General features: G+C 47.8%; 1 protein-coding gene across 5 annotated transcripts in view; it reads right to left on the minus strand.

The window, feature by feature from the left end:
• Positions 1-21183, minus strand: part of LOC135507897 (nesprin-1-like) — a 148473-nt gene that overhangs the window by 86931 nt on the left and 40359 nt on the right. For all 5 annotated transcript variants that reach the window (XM_064927660.1, XM_064927659.1, XM_064927658.1 and 2 more), the window contains exons 36-60: positions 11298-11421; positions 10915-11081; positions 10488-10641; positions 10162-10365; positions 9670-9841; positions 9276-9534; positions 8492-8671; positions 8162-8312; positions 7814-7972; positions 7194-7376; positions 6843-6944; positions 6368-6571; positions 5919-6126; positions 5668-5780; positions 5204-5409; positions 4502-4943; positions 3989-4161; positions 3706-3793; positions 3069-3290; positions 2635-2799; positions 2031-2387; positions 1665-1801; positions 1289-1466; positions 466-648; positions 116-259 (exon numbers count right to left, since the gene is read on the minus strand). In XM_064927660.1, coding sequence (XP_064783732.1) covers positions 116-259; positions 466-648; positions 1289-1466; positions 1665-1801; positions 2031-2387; positions 2635-2799; positions 3069-3290; positions 3706-3793; positions 3989-4161; positions 4502-4943; positions 5204-5409; positions 5668-5780; positions 5919-6126; positions 6368-6571; positions 6843-6944; positions 7194-7376; positions 7814-7972; positions 8162-8312; positions 8492-8671; positions 9276-9534; positions 9670-9841; positions 10162-10365; positions 10488-10641; positions 10915-11081; positions 11298-11421 — 4675 coding nt within the window. The remainder of the gene's footprint in view (positions 1-115; positions 260-465; positions 649-1288; positions 1467-1664; positions 1802-2030; positions 2388-2634; positions 2800-3068; positions 3291-3705; positions 3794-3988; positions 4162-4501; positions 4944-5203; positions 5410-5667; positions 5781-5918; positions 6127-6367; positions 6572-6842; positions 6945-7193; positions 7377-7813; positions 7973-8161; positions 8313-8491; positions 8672-9275; positions 9535-9669; positions 9842-10161; positions 10366-10487; positions 10642-10914; positions 11082-11297; positions 11422-21183) is intronic.

Consider the following 21183-nt stretch of genomic DNA (forward strand, 5'->3'; position numbering starts at 1 on the left):
CGCGCTGGTGCCTGGCAAGGCTGGTGCCTGGGAAGGCCGGGTGGATGGTGGGATGATGGGAACAGTTATGGTGATACGAAGTGACATAATGACACAGGCTGAGAGCCATGTATACCTGCAGCTTGTGCAACTCCTGCTTTTTAGCTGTGAGGTCGTGGAGTCGTGTGCTGCTCTCCTGTACAGCAACCTCTGTCCCGTGCAGCCACTCCTGAAGGGGCTCCGCACTAGCCTCAAAGTCCTTCATCTGAGACTGGAGGTTCTGAAGCATAGAAGTGAAACAAACACACCTTCTGATACACAATTCAAACCAGAGTTTTCAGCACCACACAAATTGATAAAATGCTTCCTCTCAAGATACAGTAAAGTACACTGAGTGTGAGATCTTTTTTTTTTTAAACAAAGTGAATAGATTACACATTATCGCCAGAAAGGATTCACACGCTGTACTGTACATAGATTGATTACCTGTAATGCAGTCTCCCTCTGGTGCAGGTTGGACATCAGAGTCTTCCAGTCCTCTCTGGCACTGCTAATCTTGGCCCGGACAGCGTCCATTCGGTCTTTGGCAGCAATACTGACCACCAGCTCACCACTTAGCACCACAGCATTCAGCTTGGAGTGGCCCTGTTCCCTGTCACTCAGGAACTCCTTTGGGGTGGAGACAGAAGTCAAGAGATGAGACGCATACTTTAAAACTTTTGTCCTTGAACAAATATGTTCAAGGACAAAAGGTTTCCTGAACAAAGATAAGAAGTGCTTTTATTGGAGAATATCCATTGAAGAACTCATCAATCAAATGTAAAATGTATTTATAAAGCCCTTTTCACATCAGCAGAAGTCACAAAGTGCTTATAACAGAAACCCAGCCTAAAACTCAAAAAAGCAAGCAATGCAGATGTAGAAGTACAGTGGCTAGAAAAAACTCCCTAGAAAGGCAGGAACCTAGGAAGGAACCTAGAGAGGAACCAGGCCCTGAAGTGTGGCCAGTCCTCTTTCTGGCTGTTTCCGGTGGAGATTATAAGAGTTCATGGCAATTAAGGCCAGATCGTTCTTCAAGATGTTCAAACGTTCATAGATGACCAGCAGGCTCAAATAATAATCATAGTGGTTATAGAGGGTGCAACAGGTCAGCACATTTAGGAGTTAATGTCAGTTCGCTTTCATAGCTGAGCATTCAGAGGTCGAGACAGCAGGTGTGGTAGAGAGAGAGAGAGAGAGAGAGAGAGAGAGAGAGAGACTGATGGACTAGGCTTGATTTTGAGTCCAGGGAAACTGGCCCTTAGTGTACCTGTATCTTCTGCAGGCTGGAGGAGGCCTCGCTGAGATTCTGAGGCACGTCAAAGCACTTGGCTGTGATGATCTTGGCGTTAACCAGCCACTGCTGGAACTCTCGGAAAGTGGCACGGAACCGCTGCTCCAGAAGCTTCTCTTTGCTCTGGCATTCTCTGGAGGCCTGCAGGCTCAGACTAAGAGGGAGAAGAGAGGACCAGATACCAGACCAGGACCAATTACTTTTACACAACATCTACAGGGCGGTATTCTGACTTGAGATCTGATTCTGCACGCGTAACTTTCTGTGCAAGTCTCCCATTGACATCAGTGAACGGTTTGCGTGAAAGTTTGAGTATAGTAGGAATCCTCCATCCTGCTGCTGACTGACTCACCTGTTGTACTCCTTGATAAGGGAGGACACTCTCTCTGACTGAGTGCCCAGGTCCCTGGAGAACCGCCATAGGTCGTTGAGCTGGGACTTCAGACTGTCTGACATGGGCTCCACTTTAACCAGGCCATCCAGAGTGTCCTGGGTGGCACACACACGCAATGAGAAGATGCTTTAGAGGAGAGGGAACGGAGGATTGTGGATGCCTGAGTATATGGCAATTTTGGGCATTTCATTTTCACTTTGAAAAGTCAACACTCATCATAACTAAAACGGATCTTTCCTTTATTGTTGCATTCCACTTTGGCATTGCATCAATACTTGAACAACACAGTATATATATATATATATACCTGCAAAAGAGTCTTACTTTTGCAATCTGCCAGCCCTGCACAGCCTCCTCCCCACAGTTTTTCCCCTCTGTCTGAGAGAGTCTGTCTCTCCACTCCTGCAGCTGACTGCTAAACTCCTGCAGATTCTGCTCCAGCTGAGCAGCCAAGCAGTTAAACTCCTGTTCTGAGCTGGCGATCTGAGAGAGCGCAGTCTCCAGGCCTGCCCTGGTCTGCAGTGCCCCACGCTCCCAGTGCTCCCAGGCAGACAGCAGGGATGCCTCCTCCCTCTCCACTGCCTCGAAGCCCCCGGAGCCCGTGTGGTCCCTCGCTGCAGCCCCACAACGCTGCACCCGGCTGAGACGCTCTCGGCCAGACTGCCTGGAGTCTATCAGCTCCTGGATTGGAACATGGAACATTTGAACAGGAAAAATTCAACTGTTACTGTTCCTGCCAACGACTCTCCATCCGTCACTATGATGTCCTATAGAGGCTTCGCGCAGACAGAGAGACATACTTTTCCTTACGGGAGGGTAACATTTATTTAAGTTTTCTGCATGTGCCTAATCTCTAATGATTACTTTGATGTGTCAATGATGTGTCAACAAGGTGTTTATATTGTCTGTGATGATTGAACATCCTCACCCGAACTTTGGCGAGCTTCCTCTTTACAGAGGTGGAGTCTCCTGACAGATCCGACCAGCGCTGGAGCTCCTCCCTGGCAGAGGTCAGCCAATCATTGAAGTCCCTCACAGCTTCCAGGTAGTGCTCATGCTCTGTCACTATGTTCTCCATGGCGTGAACCTTACTCTGAGGGGTGGGCGGCAGACAGAGACTGAGTTAGGCTGTGTCAGATTTACACATCGAGTACACTGTGAACAAAGACTGGATATTGTCTTGATGCATTAACATCAATGCAAGTCGATTACAACAACCAAACTAGATGTATTGAGGCTAATAACCCAAACAGATCGTCAGACTTGAACTGAATGTACTTATGTAGTTATTAGATGTAGTTATTACACAAAGGAGAAAAGCATGTATCTAACTGCCATCCTTTAGGAGCAAGGCTTGGTTACCTTGACGACAGCGGTGATATCAGCAAAGTGCGCATTGAGCTCCATTCTCTGCTCTGGTCCGAAGGCCTGGTCGCCTGTCTTCTCATGCAGCTCTGCAGCCTTCTCTGTCAGCCTGGCCAGTGGTGCTGTATGAGCCTCCACGTCAGCCTGCAGGGCTCTGAGACGCTCCAGGAGAGAAGCCTTTTCCTTCAGGCCTGGCTGCTGGGCGAGCGCCAGAACCACCTACATTTACATTGACATTTGAGTCACCTAATAGACGCTCTTATCTTGAGAAACTTACATGCAGCGCATTCAAGTAAGGAAGCTAAAACAACCTCATCTCAATCAATAAAGTATTTAAAATAGCCGATATATGCTAAATCAGTGGAAGTAAGAAAAGATAAGTCGAGAGGTTCTACCTGCTAAAAGAGGATTCTGAGATAATTGGTTTTAATGTTCCGAACCCGCATTGGTTTGAATAGTGTCAGCAATTTTTATCTTGTTTTCTTTTGAACAGAACATGAACTGGGGTATTTTTAGTATTATATGGTATACAACATTGAAGAGAACAAGGCAATGTCAATAACTCAATTTTGACAAAAATGGTGATAGAACCTTATAGTCCCAATATCTAAAAGTGTGCACAGCTAAATCTCACCTCCTGCTCTACAGACTCCATCCACTGCTGCAGCTGACCCTTACTCTCCTGGTAGCTACTCCACAGGGCCACCGTCCACTCTAGACGACTGGGTTGGTCAACACAAGAAAACAAACACAAGCATAAACACACAGATTAACACACACAGAGACGTGGAAGATTGGAGCATACTTACGGGTAGGGAGCATCTTGTTATACACATAACATCATGTATTGTGCTACTCCAAACTGCAACAAGAGATTCACTGTAGTTGTATCGGGGTAAACGGGCAGCGTACTGTACCTGTGACAACTCATGGCGGTCATGAGCATGTTGGCCCAGGCATCCTTTAGGTTCTGTAACTGGGAGCGGATGGCCTCCTGTCCCTCCACACTGTTATGCTTCAGGACCTGCTCGCCCTTCCCTACCGCCATGTTCAGCTTCACCTCGCCCTCGCCCTTCATCAGCAGGATGTCCTGGAACATGGAGGAAGAGCAAAGCAAACTTTATTTAGACTGGTTGAAGACTTGTTCAACATCCTTGTTGACCATTTCCTCATTGAAACATTGACCTTCCATGGCTCGTGTTATCCCAAAGTAGTGGTTCTCAACCTGGGGTACTAGCACCCCTGGCGGTACCTGGCCTGTCCACAAGGGGGTACTTGGGAGGACTCATAAGAACATAGGCTAATGATTAGTTGCACATGAGGTACTTGAGGTAAATGTAATAAATGTAACCAACAAATATAAAATGATAACCCCTGAATTAAGGTCTCTATCATGGCTACATCAGCTTCAGTTTGTCATGTTGTCTGACCTGTACAAGTCCCAGCCTCTTCTCCAGCTTCTCCTTGTTCCCCAGTGTACTGTTGAGGCTCCCCAGTCGTTCCTGTACACCGTTCAGCCAGGACCAGGTGCTCTGCAGGGTCTCCTCAAATGCCTGCTGTTCCTGTAGGGTCATCTGGCAGCTCCGCAGCCTCTCCCTCACCCTCCGCAGCAGACCTTGGTGCTGAGACTGCAGCCCCGCAGCTGCCCGCGTCTCGCCACCGTCGCCCCGTCCACCTTCGTTCAGGGCCTGCGACTCCTGACACAGTCGCTCGAACGAGTCCCTTTCTTTGAGCACGTCCTGGTGGTATCCCTCCACCCTCTCCAGTGTTGCCTTCTCAGGATCCCTGTGTGTCTCCTCAGGCAGCTCTGTGTTCAGCCTCTGCTCCATGTGCTCCAGCCAACGCTTCAGCCTCTTCAGACGCCCCTCAAACCTGACAGACAGAGATATATCACCATGTAACAGTCACAGACTCATAGACATCTATGACTGTATCCCTCAGGTCTACTCTTGGGCTCCAAGGCTGCATCTCAATATTCTATAGTTCTACCTCTAGAAGTTGATTTTGCCCCATCTGTACTGAAAGAACAATATAGGACAGAGCAACACCTGGATAGGCCTGGATAAGTGAAGATGAGGGAAAGGAGAGGAAGTCTCTTTATATTATTGAGATCCATCCCAAGTATCTCTTACCCATTTAGTTGTGCAGTGCTGTCCTCCAGGGCCTGTTGGTTGAGTCTACACTGCTCTACGAAGCGGTCCCAGTCCTGCTGGATGGAGGAGAGGTGATGCTGCACCTGGCCAGCGCTGGCCTTAGGGAGATGGAGAAGGAGCTTCTCTCCTTCCTCACACACCTGAGTCAGACGCACCTCCCCTTCCTCCACACGCTCCAGAGCCCCCTAAACGATAGGAGGACACATCGTTATACTGTATGTGACAGGGCAACACTTGCACAAGTAATTAACTGTGTAACTGCCAGTTTCCAGGGCACAGATTTAGTCTAGTCCTAGAATTTAAAAAAACAGACTCAATGGAAAAATGTTCATTTTACTCCAGGACTAGTCTTGATCTGCGTCCGGGGAAACCTACTTTAAGAGACTGAGGATTAATGGTATAGTTAAGGGTTGTATGGGTTATATGTTGTGTTCGGACTGTACCTTTAGCTTCTGGAGTTTGCGCTCCACGATGCTTGTGTCTCCTGATCGGTCAGAGCACTCCTTCACTACCTCCCTCTGCCCAGACAGCCAGTTGTGGAACTCCCGAACCAGTTCTACAGAACAAGAGAGACAGTGATTATCATCATCCTCGTCATTGTTGTAGAATATTGCAGAATAGAATACAGTAGTGTAGTGCAGAATAGATATATCGATAGATCAATCAATCCATCCATCAATTTAGTCCTTCTCACCATTGAAGTGTTTTTGCAGGCCGTGCTGCAGGGAGGCCAGGGTCCTGGAGGAGAGCTGGTTGACAAACTCATAGCTCTTGATGAGGTCAGTGAGGGCACTGCCCAGCCCAGCCAGCTCCTCAGAAGGGTACTTCCGACACAGAGTGTTCAGGCTCTCCCTGGTAGAATCTATGCTGCCTTGCTGGTTCTGAAGGTCCTTCTGGAGGTCCTGTCATGCAATTCACACACATTTGAGTTCCACACCTACAGCAATAATAATATACAGAATAACACGTGTGAGCGCTCAGAAAAATAACTTAGTCAGGAACTCGTGGAAAGAGGTAAAGGCCTTGCACAGAAAATAGTGAAGTGGAGAGCCGTGGTGGATTCCCTATGATCACAAGAGGGCCAAGTGGACTGAGTCAAGTACGTTCTCAGGTAAAAGCTGTTTCAATTCAACATCTACCCACCTTGACTCTGCAGATGTCCTCTGGGTCAGAGCCAATCGGTGAGCTCGTCAGGGATCGCTCCATGCTCTTAAGCCAATCAGACATCTGAGTAATGTAGTCCTCTAGCTGCTTCCTCTGGGAGCTAAAGTCCCGGAGGTTTCCCCTGGCCTGCTCACACAGCTTCTGCACCTGGCTCATCTTCTTCCTCAAGTCTGCTTCCAGCACCTGATAGAAACATACAGAAGATCTTTAGCTCCCTTCTGAAGTTGTATGGGGCAAACCGACTGAGCACGAGTTTCCCAAAATGTTCGTAGCACTATTGTTCATTCATTGCCTACCAATGGACTACAAATAATCTCATTTCTTGAAAGGTTTTAGGAAACTCACAATGTGTCAGTTAGTTCAAAAGTTTGCTTCAACATACATAATTTCAAACAAGATTTTCAAAAGCTATAGATGTGTGAAGTCTGGGGTTCAAAATAATAATGAGCAACACCTGTAGTTTGGATGGAGTTTCCTGGCTACGGCTGAGATGCTTCAGTTCTGACACTTTCCCTTGCAGGTTTACAAGCTTGTGCTCGTTTTTTCCCATCTCCACCTATACATAAGGGAAAAAAATGGAAAATTTGATTTCATCTATATGTTTGAGCATTTGGGATTTGCAGAAATTAAAGGATTGGATGATTAGTGGATTTGGGATGCAGTATCTGAAAAATGAATTGAGTCAAACTGATTGGACAGAATCATTTAGCAGACAACTTTAGCTCCACCATTCTCCCATTTTAAAGGGTAGTAGAAGAAACATCTTACTGTATATCTGTGTCTGGTGTGTCTCAATGCATCATACCTGTAATGCAGAGAGTTTGGTCTCCATCCGCTGGCTGTCGTTGAGGTTGTTCAGGCTCTCACTGAGTTCCATCACAGAGTTGGTTGTCCATCCCTCGATCTCCTCGCTGATTTGGCGTACATCGTCCCATAACGCCAAGCTCTGGATCAGATGTTCAATGTTGTCTTCAACCCTCTCCGACACCTGTAATGTAAAGGGACAAAATCAACCTATGTAAATTCCCAAAATTGTGGAGACAAAATAAATCACGGAAGACCAAGGAACACCTGAAGAGGACCTGCACAAACAGAGATGGACAAACTGAAATACTCATGGAAGGAACTTGAGGGAACTTGAGAAACTGTCCCAAAACAGAGTGCTGTGGAGAACATTTGGGGATCACCTATGCTCCTCACAGTCAGATTAAAAAGGTCAAATCAAGACTCCAACGGACTGTATCACTATTGTACCTCTGGTTTTTATTCAATTCAAAATACTGCATATCCCACAAGGGGCAATGATGTAGGCTGGCATGCAGGTACATAAAAACAACATTTAACAATCAACATATAGCACAGCAACAACACACCAATAGTGGATGACCTAAACTCCTCATGGCAAGGCTGGAAATGTAGACTTACATCGAGCCACTGGTCCACCAGTGTCTCCATGTCCTTCCTCATTTGCTGGGTCTCACAGTCTGAGATCTTCTTCAGCTCACTTAACAGCTGCTTCCCTTTACTGGAAAATTGGTCGAGCTCACTTTGCCTGGCTGACGTCTCCGCCTTCGCTGCTTCATGCTGCACAGATGAAGAATGGGAAAACAGTGAGAACGAAGAGCAACAAAAACTTTTATTTTGAAGTGATTACTTTTATTTTGAAGTTTACTGTAGCAATATAGTAGCAATAACAAGATACTAGCTGGTAACAGTGTACTAATGTTTAACACAAGTTTATATGAGAACTGAGATGAATGTCATTATCCTAACCTTAGACAGCGCTCTCTTGGTCTCCTCATGGTCCTTCAGAGCAGAACCAATGTCAGCCACAGCCTCAGTGTTCTCTGTGATGGTTGTTATGGATGTCTTCAAGCTCTGGTACTCTCTCATCAGCTCCACCAGAACACTGCACTGCTCCTGTCTGCCAACAACCGCACAACTCTTACTATAGGATTCATTTGCGTGTGTGTGTGTGTGTGGGTCTCTTGGATAAGCTACAGTTTTGCTAAGTTTTGCCATTCTTAAAGAGTCTGATAATTACATGTCCCTGATTAGTTTTTATGTTATGTTATGTTATGCAGATGACAGAGACCTACGCACCTGTCAGTGATGAGTCTCTTGGTGTCCTCCCAGGTGGTTTCCAGGAGGCTGATTTCTCGGAGAACCTCCCCAGCCAGCTCTGCATCTCTCTGGGCTAGCTGCTGGCCCTTGTCCCTAAGCCACTGTTCCTCGTGTTGGTGAGACTGGAGCTCATCCTCCAGCTGGTTGAAGAACCGCAGCCTGGATACCACAGAGAACGAGAGAAGAAGGAGGGACTCATTTACAGTCAGCTATTCACAACTCACACATTAAAGCAGGGTTCCCCAGCTGGGTTCCTGAATTTGGCCCATGGGTGATTTGATTTGGGCCCCCCAAGTTTCCAATGAAAAAATAAGCAAATCAGCTCCAAGTGATTTTAATTTTGGGAATCTGTTCCAAACTATTCCCACTCATAATAGAGGGGATATACTACTGTATGTGATCTTATACAATGTAAGCAAGGTTTGAAAAGATTATGGTTTAGTCAACTAATATGTCTGTTTGGGATTCTTGTCAATTTGCTAAATGTATTAGGAATTAGGAATTATGTTCCTAATTATGTTCTGGCCCCATGACGATCCGCTCAAGAAATAAAACGACCCACGGCTAAATCTAGTTGATGATCCCTGCATTAGAGAGTATTGAAGAGATAGAGAGTAGCAGGGTATGGCCCAAAACCTAACATGAGATCCAGTTGCATAACCATTGACATCAATGCATGATATACACCGTCTTCCAAGTTAAACGTGTTCAATTTCATGTTTGAATTCTGCTCTTTGTGACACTAGCATTAAACTGTAGCTACCTCTGCTGCAGGGCAAGTGGGCTGGGTTCTCTGAGGCTCTGGTGGTCCGCCTTCTCCTCGATGTCCTCCACACTCTTCAGCAGCTGCTCCTTCCTCTGCCTGAATGAGCTCCACAGCGCTCCCAAAGCCTCTGCCTCGCTTTGCTTGGTCCCCACCAGGTTCCTCACCATGTCTAGCTCTCCGCTGAGACCATCAGCCAGCACCCGGCACGATGTCCGGGTGCCTCCCTCTGCAGTGCTGCTCACCACGTGTAGGTGGCCTTCAAATCAAATCAAAACGTTATTTGTATAACACGCCGTACAATGTAGCAATACAAAGTGCAGGGTAGCAATACAATTCAGAGGAACAAATACATCAAATAAATAATAGTAAATTAAATCAATCATAAAAATACCTTTACAGAGGCTGCTGTCCAAGCTGGCTGCCAGGTTCTCCAGTCTGCTGATGTCTGGGACGATGGCCTCCAGTTCTCGCTGCAGCTCTTCCACCCGACCCCGGTCCCAGCTCCCTGCGCTCTCCACCGTTTGCCTCAGGCCTCGTAGTACCCCTGCAGCTGCACCGTGGGTCTGTAGGAAGGGAGGCATAAGACCGGCTGTGTTTTTTAACTCCAACATGTTAACCCATTACACTCTATTTACAACTTTTGAATGACTATCCCAAACCTTACCTCTTACCTTAACCCTGACCCTAACCTTACCCCTAAACCTAACCCTATTCCTACTTATTGAATGTTTACTTAAACAGGTTTCAGCAACATCTGGGTACTTGGAAATGATGACCAAGAAAGGACGCAGGACTAAGGCAAGCTAGCCAGCCAAAGCTTACCTTAACATGTTGTCTGGTCATGTTGTAGGACCTATGCCCCCCTATTCAGCCTATATCTTACCTCCAGCAAGGCCTCTAGCTTCTCCAAGCAGTCCAGACGGACTTCAGCCAGCTGCTGGGCCTCCAGGTAGGGCTGTAGGCAGCTCCCCTGTCTCCCTTGGAGGAGCTGAGCATCTTGGGGATCACATGAGGCACACAGACCCTCTGTCTGAAGCTCCAGGCTCTCCCTCAAACCGCTCTGCTTCTGAAGTGCAGCCAGAGTCTCCTACAGAAGACCATATAGGATGCAGAGAAGTAGGACGAGGAGATGTCATATATAACACTGTTATTACAGATATCTTACAGTAGAACAGACAACATTATTGACCAGTTGACCGTAGTTCGTACCTTGACTTGGGCCACAGCAGGCTGCAGGTCAGTGATGTTGACCTGGGAAGCTGAGTGTAGGTTGGAAAGGAGCGTCTCACTCCACTGAGAAAACGTATGCAGGGCCTGGTCAAACTGCTCCACCTGGGACAGGTGGCTCTGGAGCTCCTGGATTCTGTACAGTATGCAAATAACAGACAAATCTATCAACTGTGTGCTGTGCCGTAGTAGTAGACCTAATAGTAGTAGACCTAATTATGTTGGAAATGTGATGTGACAAAACAGACTTGATTTGGAAGATGTACAGGATCCATCTGCCAACAATGACAGTCTGTAGTCAGTAGTGCACTACATAGTATAGTGAATAGGGTGCCATTTTGGAGGCAGCCAGATTGAATCAATGTGATATTGCTGAACCGAGCGACAAACACACCATCTTCTGACTGACCTGTGAGGGATGAGTTCATTCTGGGAGCTCCATCTCTTCTTCAGCTGCTCCAGGTCCTCTCTAAGCTCCCTTGCCCGCTCCACTGTAGCAGTGGGGTACAGAGATGTTCCCAAGGTCACCAGGCCAGTATGGAGGGGCTCCAGCAACACCACCTCATACTGCAAATCCTACAGAAGGCACGCTTTTGTTGAGCATCTACTCCAGCAAGCCTTTCAACAAAATGATTTCCCATTCAGAGATTAAATCTAGTTCTAGACCAATAAACACCTTTAATGGAGAATCTTCAGGCTTAATCTGTCTCGGAAACTGGCCCTAATTACATATGGAACCGTGTGCAGGATCAGTCCAGGAACAAGAATTCAAAATGGATGAATTTACAGTACCTGCAAGTCTTGCAGCTCACTCTGTAGCTTTGTTTTATCTGCAGGCAGGCAATGGCTCTCAGGTTTGGATGTAGACTCACATCTCTCCAAGCAGGATACAAAGCTAGAACGATCCTTCTCATACCTGAAACAAAGTATCCAAGTTTAAAGATCCAATGCAGACATTTTTATCTCAATATCAAATCATTTCTGGGTAACAATTAAGTGCCCTACCGTGATTGTTTTCAATTAAAATGTTCAAAAATAGCTTCTTAACAAAGATCAAGATTTTGCTAGGGCTGTCTGGGATTGGTCTGACGTGGGAGGGGAAAACTGAAAACTAGCTGTTATTGGCAGAGAGGTTTGGAACTCTTTCTTATTGGTCTAACAAATGTACCAAAATTCAATCCCACCAAAACAGGATGACATTTCAGGCAGTCTCTTCAAACAGCGCTTACACTAAAAGTGCATTATCATAATTTTCACAATTTCCTCGTGTTATTCCAACCTAGGGCTATGGCGGCCATTAAGTTTTGTCAGCCGGTGATTGTCAAACAAATAACTGTCGGTCTTACAGTAATGGACCATTAATTAACACATTGAGCATCTCCCGGCTTCCACAAGCCACTCATTGTCACGCCCTGACGATAGAGAGCCTTTTTATTCTCTATTTTAATTAGGTCGGGGTGTGACTAGGGTGGGTAATCTAGGTTGTTTTATTTCTATGTTGGCCTGGTATGGTTCCCAATCAGAGACAGCTGTTTAGCGTTGTCTCTGATTGGGGATCATATTTAGGCAGCCATTTCCCCACTGTTTTTTTGTGGGATCTTGTGTATGTGTAGTTGCCTGTGAGCACTCCATAGCTTCACGTGTGGTTTGCTCTTTATTGTTTTTTGCGTTTCACTAATCAAAAGATGTGGAACCCATATCACACTGCGCCTTGGTCCGAATGTTATTTCGACGATCGTGACAGAAGATCCCACCACATCAGGACCAAGCAGCATGCCAGGAAGAGAAGGTATCCTGGGTATCTTGGGAGGAGATCAAGGAGGAGAAGATATCCTGGACTTGGGAAGAAATAATGGGAGGACACGAAAGCCTTCCTTGGAAGCAGAAGGCAAGGAGAGAAGGGAAGACAGCGACGACGTCGGGGTTTGCAGCCACAACGAAAGCCCAAAGAACAGCCCTAATAATTTTTGGGAGGATGGCACATGGGGTGGTCGGCGGAGCCGAGGAGTGAACCAGACCCAATCTGGGAGAAGATGGAGAAATTGGAGGAGAGTGAGTGGAGAGAGTCAGAGACCGTCAGTGAGTTGATGGAGAAATTGGAGGAGAGTGAACGGAGAGAGTCAGAGACCGTCAGTGAGTTAATGGAGAAATTGGAGAAGAGAGAAATGAGAGAGTTGTTGTGTTGGTGTATGATGCACGACATTCGCCCTAAGGAGCGTTTCATTAGTTTGCTGCCACCTGAGTCAGCTCTCCGTACTCGTCCTGAGGAGCTTGCTAGCAGTCTTGTAAAAAACTGTGCCGGCTCCACGCACCAGGTCTCCAGTACGCCTCCACAGTCTAGTACGTCCCGTGCCAGCTCTCCACACTCGCCTTGAGGAGCGTATCATCTGTCCGGTACCATGTGTGCCGGCTCTACGCACCAAGTCTCCAGTACACCTTCACAGCCCAGTACGTCCTGTGCCAGATCCCCGCACTCGCCATGCGGAGTGTGTCTTCTGTCCGGGACAATTACTGCTAGCTCTACGCACCAGACCTTCAGTACGCCTCCACAGCCCAGTACGTCCTGTGCCAGCTCCACGCACTAGGCCTCCAGTGCACCTCCCCAGTCCGGTACCACCTGTGCCGGCTCCACGCACTAGGCCTCCAGTGCACCTCCCCAGTCCGGTACCACCTGTGTGTCACCAGTCCGGTACCACCTGTGCCAGCTCCACACACTAGGCATCCAGTGCGCCTCCCCAGTCCGTAACGTCCTGTGGCTGCTCCTCGCAATCGCCCTGAAGTGTGTGTCATCAGCTCCATGCACTAGGCCTCCAGTGCGCCTTCACAGTCCAGTGCATCCTGTGCCTGCTCCTCACCCTCGCCGGAAGCCTGGTGCGTGGAGTCGGCACAGGTGGCACCGGACTGGTGACATGCACCAGGCTTCCAGCGAAGGTTCACATTCCAGAGCTTCCGGCGACGGTCCCCAGTCCAGAGCTTCTGGCGACGATCCCCAGTCCAGAGCTTCCGGTGACGGTCCCCAGTCCAGAGCTTCCGGCGATGATCCCCAGTCAAATAGCTTCCTGCGATGGCCCCCAGTCCAGAGCATCTGGCGACGGTTCACGGTCCGGAACCTCCTGTGACGGTCCACGGTCCGGAATCTCCTGCGACGGTCCATGGTCCGGAACCTACAGCGAGGGTCAACGGTCCGGGAACATCCAGCACGGTGTCCAGTCCAGCTCCATGGCTAGAGCCTTCCTCTGCGCCGGTGCCCAGTCCAGACACGGCGTCCAGTCCAGCTCCAAGGCCGGAGCCTTCCTCTGCACCGAAGTCCAGGTCAGGTCCGGTGTCCAGTCCTGCTCCATGGCCAGAGCCATCTTCTGCGCCGGTGCCCAGTCCAGGCACGGCGTCCAGTCCAGCTCCATGGCTGGAGCCTTCTTTTTCGGTGCCGATGTCCAGTCCAGGCACGGCGTCCAGTCCCGCTCCAAGACCGGAGCCTTCCTCTGCGCCGATGTCCAGTCCAGGCGTCCAGTCCTGCTCCATGGCCGGAGCCTTCTTCTGCGCTGGGGCCCAGTCCAGGCACGGCGTCCAGTCCCGCTCCATGGCAGGAGCCTCCCTCGGCACCGGTGCCCAGTCGAGGCACGGAGTTCTACCCGGCTCCATGGCCGGACCCGTGGGCTGGGCAGGGGCAAAGTCCCGCACCAGAACCACCACCGATGCTGGATCCGCGAGCGGAGTTCGCGTGTTCATCGGTTAACAAAAAAATAGGTAGTGCTATATGCTTAATTTAGAATTTTTAGTTGTTCTACAAACGTTGGGCTATATGTTTTGATTTTTAATACATTGTAAGGCTGCATGATGCGACTAATGATGATTTGAAAAAAGTTGTTTGAAAGGCATGAGCTCTGCTTTGTTTTTTTTGCGCAGGCTGTACACACCACATCAGTCACTCATTCACAATTTGACAAGCACTTGATAATGCCTAACATTTCACGGCGGCATCCCCTTTGTGTGGCCATAAAGCATCCTAAAGAAATGTATTTATTTTGCGGCCAGTGGCCGCTGTGCGCTTCTCCCTGAGTGCTTCAGGCTCCATCATGTGATTGGGTCTTTCTCACAGGCTACAAGTGGAGACAGACATATTGGGGATGCAACTGCACAAGCCCTTATCCAATTACGAGGTGCATATTGAATATATTGGAAGAACTGTCCCCATTTGCTTTTCTTCAGCCAACAATATGAGTAGGCCTAACGAACAGCAAAAGCCCCAGCCTATGTCAATCTACTATCTCCCACAGAACAAAAGTCAACCTATTCTATTCTGACCAAGAAATAAATATTCCAGGTACGGCGATAGATCCCAAATTAATACAAGCACTAGCATCAACAAAAACTTTTTTACGCAATGAGCCTGACACAACAGATCAGAACATTTAACTTCAAATGTTGATCAACTATTAGGCTATTTCTTCACATTATAAGCACAGCAATGCACACATGGTAGTAGGCTATAAGCGCAAATGTTCCATTTGTGGAAAACACCATTATCAAAAGTGACAGCAAATGCAATTATGCATGTAATGTTTTTATTAAAAAGGTGCATTTTCTAATGGTGAAATTATCCTCCCCAAACTTGAAACTCATGCGCTGCTTATGTATGCCACTTGGGCTCTACACCCCTTGTAAAGCGGATTAATGTGCTTAATTTTAAGAAGTTTTAAGAACCTTATTAAAACATATAGGCCTATGGGCTAGGCTACATGACTATGATTAGAAAAAGAAGTGAAAAAAAGGTATTGTTTTTATGCTGGGCATCATTCACAAGTGATAATATATAAGTGATAGGCTAATATTGTCAACCATCAGATTATTCTTGATTAATTATTGTCATTACATATACTAAATAATATATGTGTGAAATTTGTTTTGATTTAGAATGGACCATTATCATGCACCTGTATCGAAACAGGGTCAGTCGGAAGTTTACATACCCTTAGTTTGGAGTCATTAAAACTCATTTTTCAACCACTCCACAAATGTCTTGTTAACCTCTTGATGCTATGGGGGCGCTATTTCATTTTTGGATGAAAAACGTTCCCGTTTTAAACAAGATATTTTGTCACAAAAAGATGCTCGACTATGCATATAATTGATAGCTTTCGAAAGAAAACACTCTGACGTGTCCAGAACTACCAAGATATTTTCTGTGCGTGCCCTAGAACGTGAGCTTCAGGCAAAACCAAGATGAGACGGCATCCAGGAAATGAGCAGGATTTTTGAGGCTCTGTTTTCCATTGTCTCCTTATATGGCTGTGAATGCGAGAGGAGTGAGTCAACCCTTTCTGTCGTTTCCCCAAGGTGTCTGCAGCATTGTGACGTATTTGTAGGCAGATCATTGGAAGATTGACCATAAGAGACCACATTTACCAGGTGTCCGCCCGGTGTCCTGCGCCGAAATTGGTGCGCAAATGTCAGCTGCCAGTATTTTTCCATGGGATTCAGAGAGGAAAGCAAGCTTCCACGAACGATATATCAATGAAGAGATATGTGAAAAAACACCTTGAGGATTGATTCCAAACAACGTTTGCCATGTTTCGGTCGATATTATGTAGTTAATTCGGAAAAAGTTTGACGTTGTAGGTGACTGAATTTTCGGTTCGTTTCGGTAGCCAGATGCGATGTAGAAAACGGAACGATTTCTCCTACACACAGACGCTTTCAGGAAAAACTGCGCATTTGGTATGTAACTGAGAGTCTCCTCATTGAAAACATCAGAAGCTCTTCAAAGGTAAATTATTTTATTTATTTGGTTATCTGGTTTTTGTGAAAATGTTGCGTGCTAAATGCTACTCAAAATGCTATGCTAGCTTTGCATACTCTTACACAAATTAGTCAATTTCTATGGTTCAAAAGCATATTTTGAAAATCTGAGATGACAGTGTTGTTAAGAAAAGGCTAAGCTTGAGAGCAGACGCATTATTTTCATTTTATTTGCGATTTTCAGAAATCGTTAACGTTGCGTTATGCTAATGAGCCTGAGGCTTTAGTCACGATCCCGGATCCGGGATGGGGAGTTCCAAGAGGTTTTAACAAACTACAGTTTTGGCAAGTCGGTTAGGACATCTACTTTGTGCATGACACAAGTAATTTTTCCAACAATTGCTTACAGACAGATTATTTCACATAATTCACTGGATCACAATTCCAGTGGGTTAGAAGTTTAAATCCACTATTGGATTGTGCCTTTAAACAGCTTGGCTAATTGACATAATTTGAGTCAATTGAAGGTGTACCTGTGGATGTATTTCAAGGCCTAACTTCAAACTCAGTGCCTCTTTGCTTGACATCATGGGAAAATCAAAATAAATCAGCCAAGACCTCAGAAAAAACATTGTGGACCTCCACAAGTCTGGTTCATCTTTGGGAGCAATTTACGAACGCCTGAAGGTACCACGTTCATCTGTATAAACACTAGTACGCAAGTATAAACACCTTGGGACCACGCAGCAGTCATACCTCTCAGAAAGGAGACACATTCTGTCTCCTAGAGATGAAAGCACTGAAACATTGTTGAAGATTTATGTTAAAACATCCTAAAGATTGATTCTATACATCGTTTGACATGTTTCTACGAACTGTAATGGAATTTTTTGACTTTTCGTCTGGCCTGCGCGTTGTGAATTTGGATTTGTGAACTCAAGGCGTGAACAAAAAGGAGGTATTTGGGCATAAATTATGGACTTTATCGAACAACACAAACATTTATTGTGGAACGGGGATTCCTGGGAGTGCATTCTGATGAAGATCATCAAAGGTAAGTGAATATTTATAACGCTATTGTTATGTACTTGAGTGAAGACCCAAAAGCGGTTTTAACAGAAAACAGAGTTCTTTAATGAAAAACAGGAATGGCAAAATCCTCTTCCAACGTAGTCAATGGAACAAAAGAACGTTAGTATAATGCAGGATGCACCTGCCAGGCGGACTCCGACAGGATAGGACAAGGTGGAAGCAAACGGGACGACAGCTTGCTTCTGGCATCAAAAACACAAACAAGAATCAGACACTGAAAGTAGCAGGAACAGAGAGAGAAATAGAGACCTAATCAGAGGGGAAGAGATAACAGGTGGGAAAGAGTGAATGAGCTAGTTAGGGGAGATGTAGAACAGCTGAAGAATGAGAGACAGAGAAGGTAACCTAAAAAGACCAGCAGAGAGAGACAGAGTGAAGAGAAAGGACAGGAACAGACATAACAAGACATGACAGTACCCCCCCACTCACCGAGCGCCTCCTGGCGCACTCGAGGAGGAAACCTGGCGGCAACGGAGGAAATCATCGATCAGCGAACGGTCCAGCACGTCCCGAGAGGGAACCCAACTCCTCTCCTCAGGACCGTACCCCTCCCAATCCACTAGGTACTGATGACCACGGCCCCGAGGGCGCATGTCCAAAATCTTACGAACCCTGTAGATGGGTGCGCCCTCGACAAGGATGGGGGGGGAGGGACGAGCGGGGGCGCGAAGAACGGGCTTAACACAGGAGACATGGAAGACCGGGTGAACGCGACGAAGATAGCGCGGGAGAAGAAGTCGCACTGCGACAGGATTAATGACCTGAGAAATACGGAACGGACCAATGAACCGCGGGGCCAACTTGCGAGAAGCTGTCTTAAGGGGAAGGTTCTGAGTGGAGAGCCATACTCTCTGACCGCAACAATATCTAGGACTCTTGGTCCTACGCTTATTAGCGGCCCTCACAGTCTGCGCCCTATTACGGCAAAGTGCCGACCTGACCCCCTTCCAGGTGCGCTCGCAACGCTGGACAAAAGCCTGAGCGGAGGGGACGCAGGACTCGGCGAGCTGAGATGAGAACAGCGGAGGCTGGTACCCGAGGCTACTCTGAAAAGGGGATAGACCGGTAGCAGACGAGGGAAGCGAGTTGTGGGCGTACTCTGCCCAGGGGAGCTGTTCTGACCAAGACGCAGGGTTACGAAAAGAAAGACTGCGTAAAATGCGACCAACAGTCTGATTGGCCCGTTCGGCTTGACCGTTAGACTGGGGATGAAAGCCGGACGAGAGACTGACAGAAGCCCCAATCAAACGGCAAAACTCCCTCCAAAATTGAGACGTGAACTGCGGGCCTCTGTCGGAAACGACGTCAGACGGAAGGCCATGAATTCGGAAAACATTCTCGATAATGATCTGAGCCGTCTCCTTAGCAGAAGGGAGCTTATCGAGAGGAATGAAATGAGCCGCCTTAGAGAATCTATCGACAACCGTAAGAATAACTGTCTTCCCCGCTGATGAAGGCAGTCCGGTGATAAAATCTAAAGCGATGTGAGACCACGGTCGAGAGGGAATGGGAAGCGGTCTGAGACGGCCGGCAGGAGGAGAGTTCCCAGATTTAGTCTGCGCGCAGACCGAACAAGCGGCGACAAATCGACGCGCGTCACGTTCCCGAGTGGGCCACCAGAAACGCTGGCGAATGGAAGCGAGCGTACCCCGAACGCCGGGGTGGCCGGCTAACTTGGCAGAGTGGGCCCACTGAAGAACGGCCGGACGAGTAGGAACGGGAACGAACAGAAGGTTCCTAGGACAAGCTCGCGGCGACGGAGTGTGAGCGAGTGCTTGCTTTACCTGCCTCTCAATTCCCCAGACAGTCAACCCGACAACACGCCCCTCAGGGAGAATCCCCTCGGGGTCGGTGAAGACCTCAGAAGAACTGAAGAGACGAGATAAAGCATCAGGCTTGGTGTTTTTGAGCCCGGACGATAAGAAATAACAAACTCGAAACGAGCGAAAAACAGAGCCCAACGAGCCTGACGCGCATTAAGTCGTTTGGCTGAACGGATGTACTCAAGGTTCCTATGGTCAGTCCAAACGACAAAAGGAACGGTCGCCCCCTCCAACCACTGTCGCCATTCGCCTAGGGCTAAGCGGATGGCGAGCAGTTCGCGATTACCAACATCATAGTTACGTTCTGACGGCGATAAGCGATGAGAGAAAACGCGCAAGGATGGACCTTGCCGTCAGAGAGAGAGCGCTGAGAAAGAATGGCTCCCACGCCCACCTCTGACGCGTCAACCTCAACAACAAACTGACTAGAGATGTCAGGTGTAACAAGAATAGGTGCGGATGTAAAACGATTCTTAAGAAGATCAAAAGCTCCCTGGGCGGAAACGGACCACTTAAAGCACGTCTTAACAGAAGTAAGGGCTGTGAGGGGAGCTGCCACCTGACCGAAATTACGGATGAAACGACGATAGAAATTAGCGAAGCCCAGAAAGCGCTGCAGCTCGACGCGTGACTTAGGAACGGGCCAATCAATGACAGCCTGGACCTTAGCGGGATCCATCTTAATGCCCTCAGCGGAAATAACGGAACCGAGAAAAGGGACAGAGGCGGCATGAAAAGTGCACTTCTCAGCCTTCACATAAAGACAGTTCTCCAAAAGGCGCTGGAGGACGCGTCGCACGTGCTGAACATGAATCGAGAGAGACGGTGAAAAAATCAGGATATCGTCCATGTAAACGAAAACAAAAATGTTCAGCATGTCTCTCAGGACGTCGTTAACTAGTGCCTGAAAGACAGCTGGAGCGTTAACGAGGCCGAAAGGAAGAACCCGGTATTCAAAGTGCCCTAACGGAGTGTTAAACGCCGTCTTCCACTCGTCCCCCTCCCTGATGCGCACGAGATGGTAGGCGTTACGAAGGTCCAATTTGGTGAAAAACCTGGCTCCCTGCAGGATCTCGAAGGCTGAAGACATAAGAGGAAGCGGATAACGATTCTTAACTGTTATGTCATTCAGCCCTCGATAATCCACGCATGGGCGCAGGGACCCGTCCTTCTTCTGAACAAAAAAACCCCCACTCCGGCGGGAGAGGAGGAGGAGACTATGGTACCGGCGTCGAGCGAAACCGACAAATAATCCTCGAGAGCCTTACGTTCGGGAGCCGACAGAGAGTATAATCTACCCCGGGGGAGTAGTTCCCGGAAGGAGATCAATACTACAGTCATACGACCGGTGTGGAGGGAGAGAAGTGGCCTTGGAACGACTGAACACCGTGCGCAGATCGTGATACTCCTCCGGCACCCCTGTCAAATCGCCAGGCTCCTCCTGTGAAGAAGAGACAGAGGAAACAGGAGGGATAGCAGACATTAAACAGGTCACATGACAAGAAACATTCCAGGATAGGATAGTATTACTAGACCAATTAATAGAAGGGTTATGGCGCACTAGCCAGGGATGACCCAAAACAACAGGTGTAAAAGGTGAACGAAAAATTAAAAAAGAAATGGTTTCGCTATGATTACCAGAGACAGTGAGGGTTAAAGGCAGCGTCTCACGCTGAATCTTGGGGAGAGAACTACCATCTAAAGCGAACAAGGCCGTGGGCTCCCTAACTGTCTGAGAGGAATGTCATGTTCCCGAGCCCAGGTCTCGTCCATAAAACAGCCCTCCGCCCCAGAGTCTATCAAGGCACTGCAGGAAGCAGATGAACCGGGCCAGCGGAGATGGACCGGAAAGGTAGTGCGTGATCCAGAAGGAGAGGCCTGAGTAGTTGCGCTCACCAGTAGCCCTCCTCTTACTGATGAGCTCTGGCTTTTACTGGACATGAGGTGACAAAATGACCAGCGGAGCCGCAGTAGAGACAGAGGCGATTGGTGATTCTCCGTTCCTTCTCCTTGGCCGAGATGCGGAT

The sequence above is a fragment of the Oncorhynchus masou genome, chromosome 21, assembly GCF_036934945.1.
Source record: "Oncorhynchus masou masou isolate Uvic2021 chromosome 21, UVic_Omas_1.1, whole genome shotgun sequence".
Lineage (NCBI taxonomy): Eukaryota > Metazoa > Chordata > Actinopteri > Salmoniformes > Salmonidae > Oncorhynchus > Oncorhynchus masou.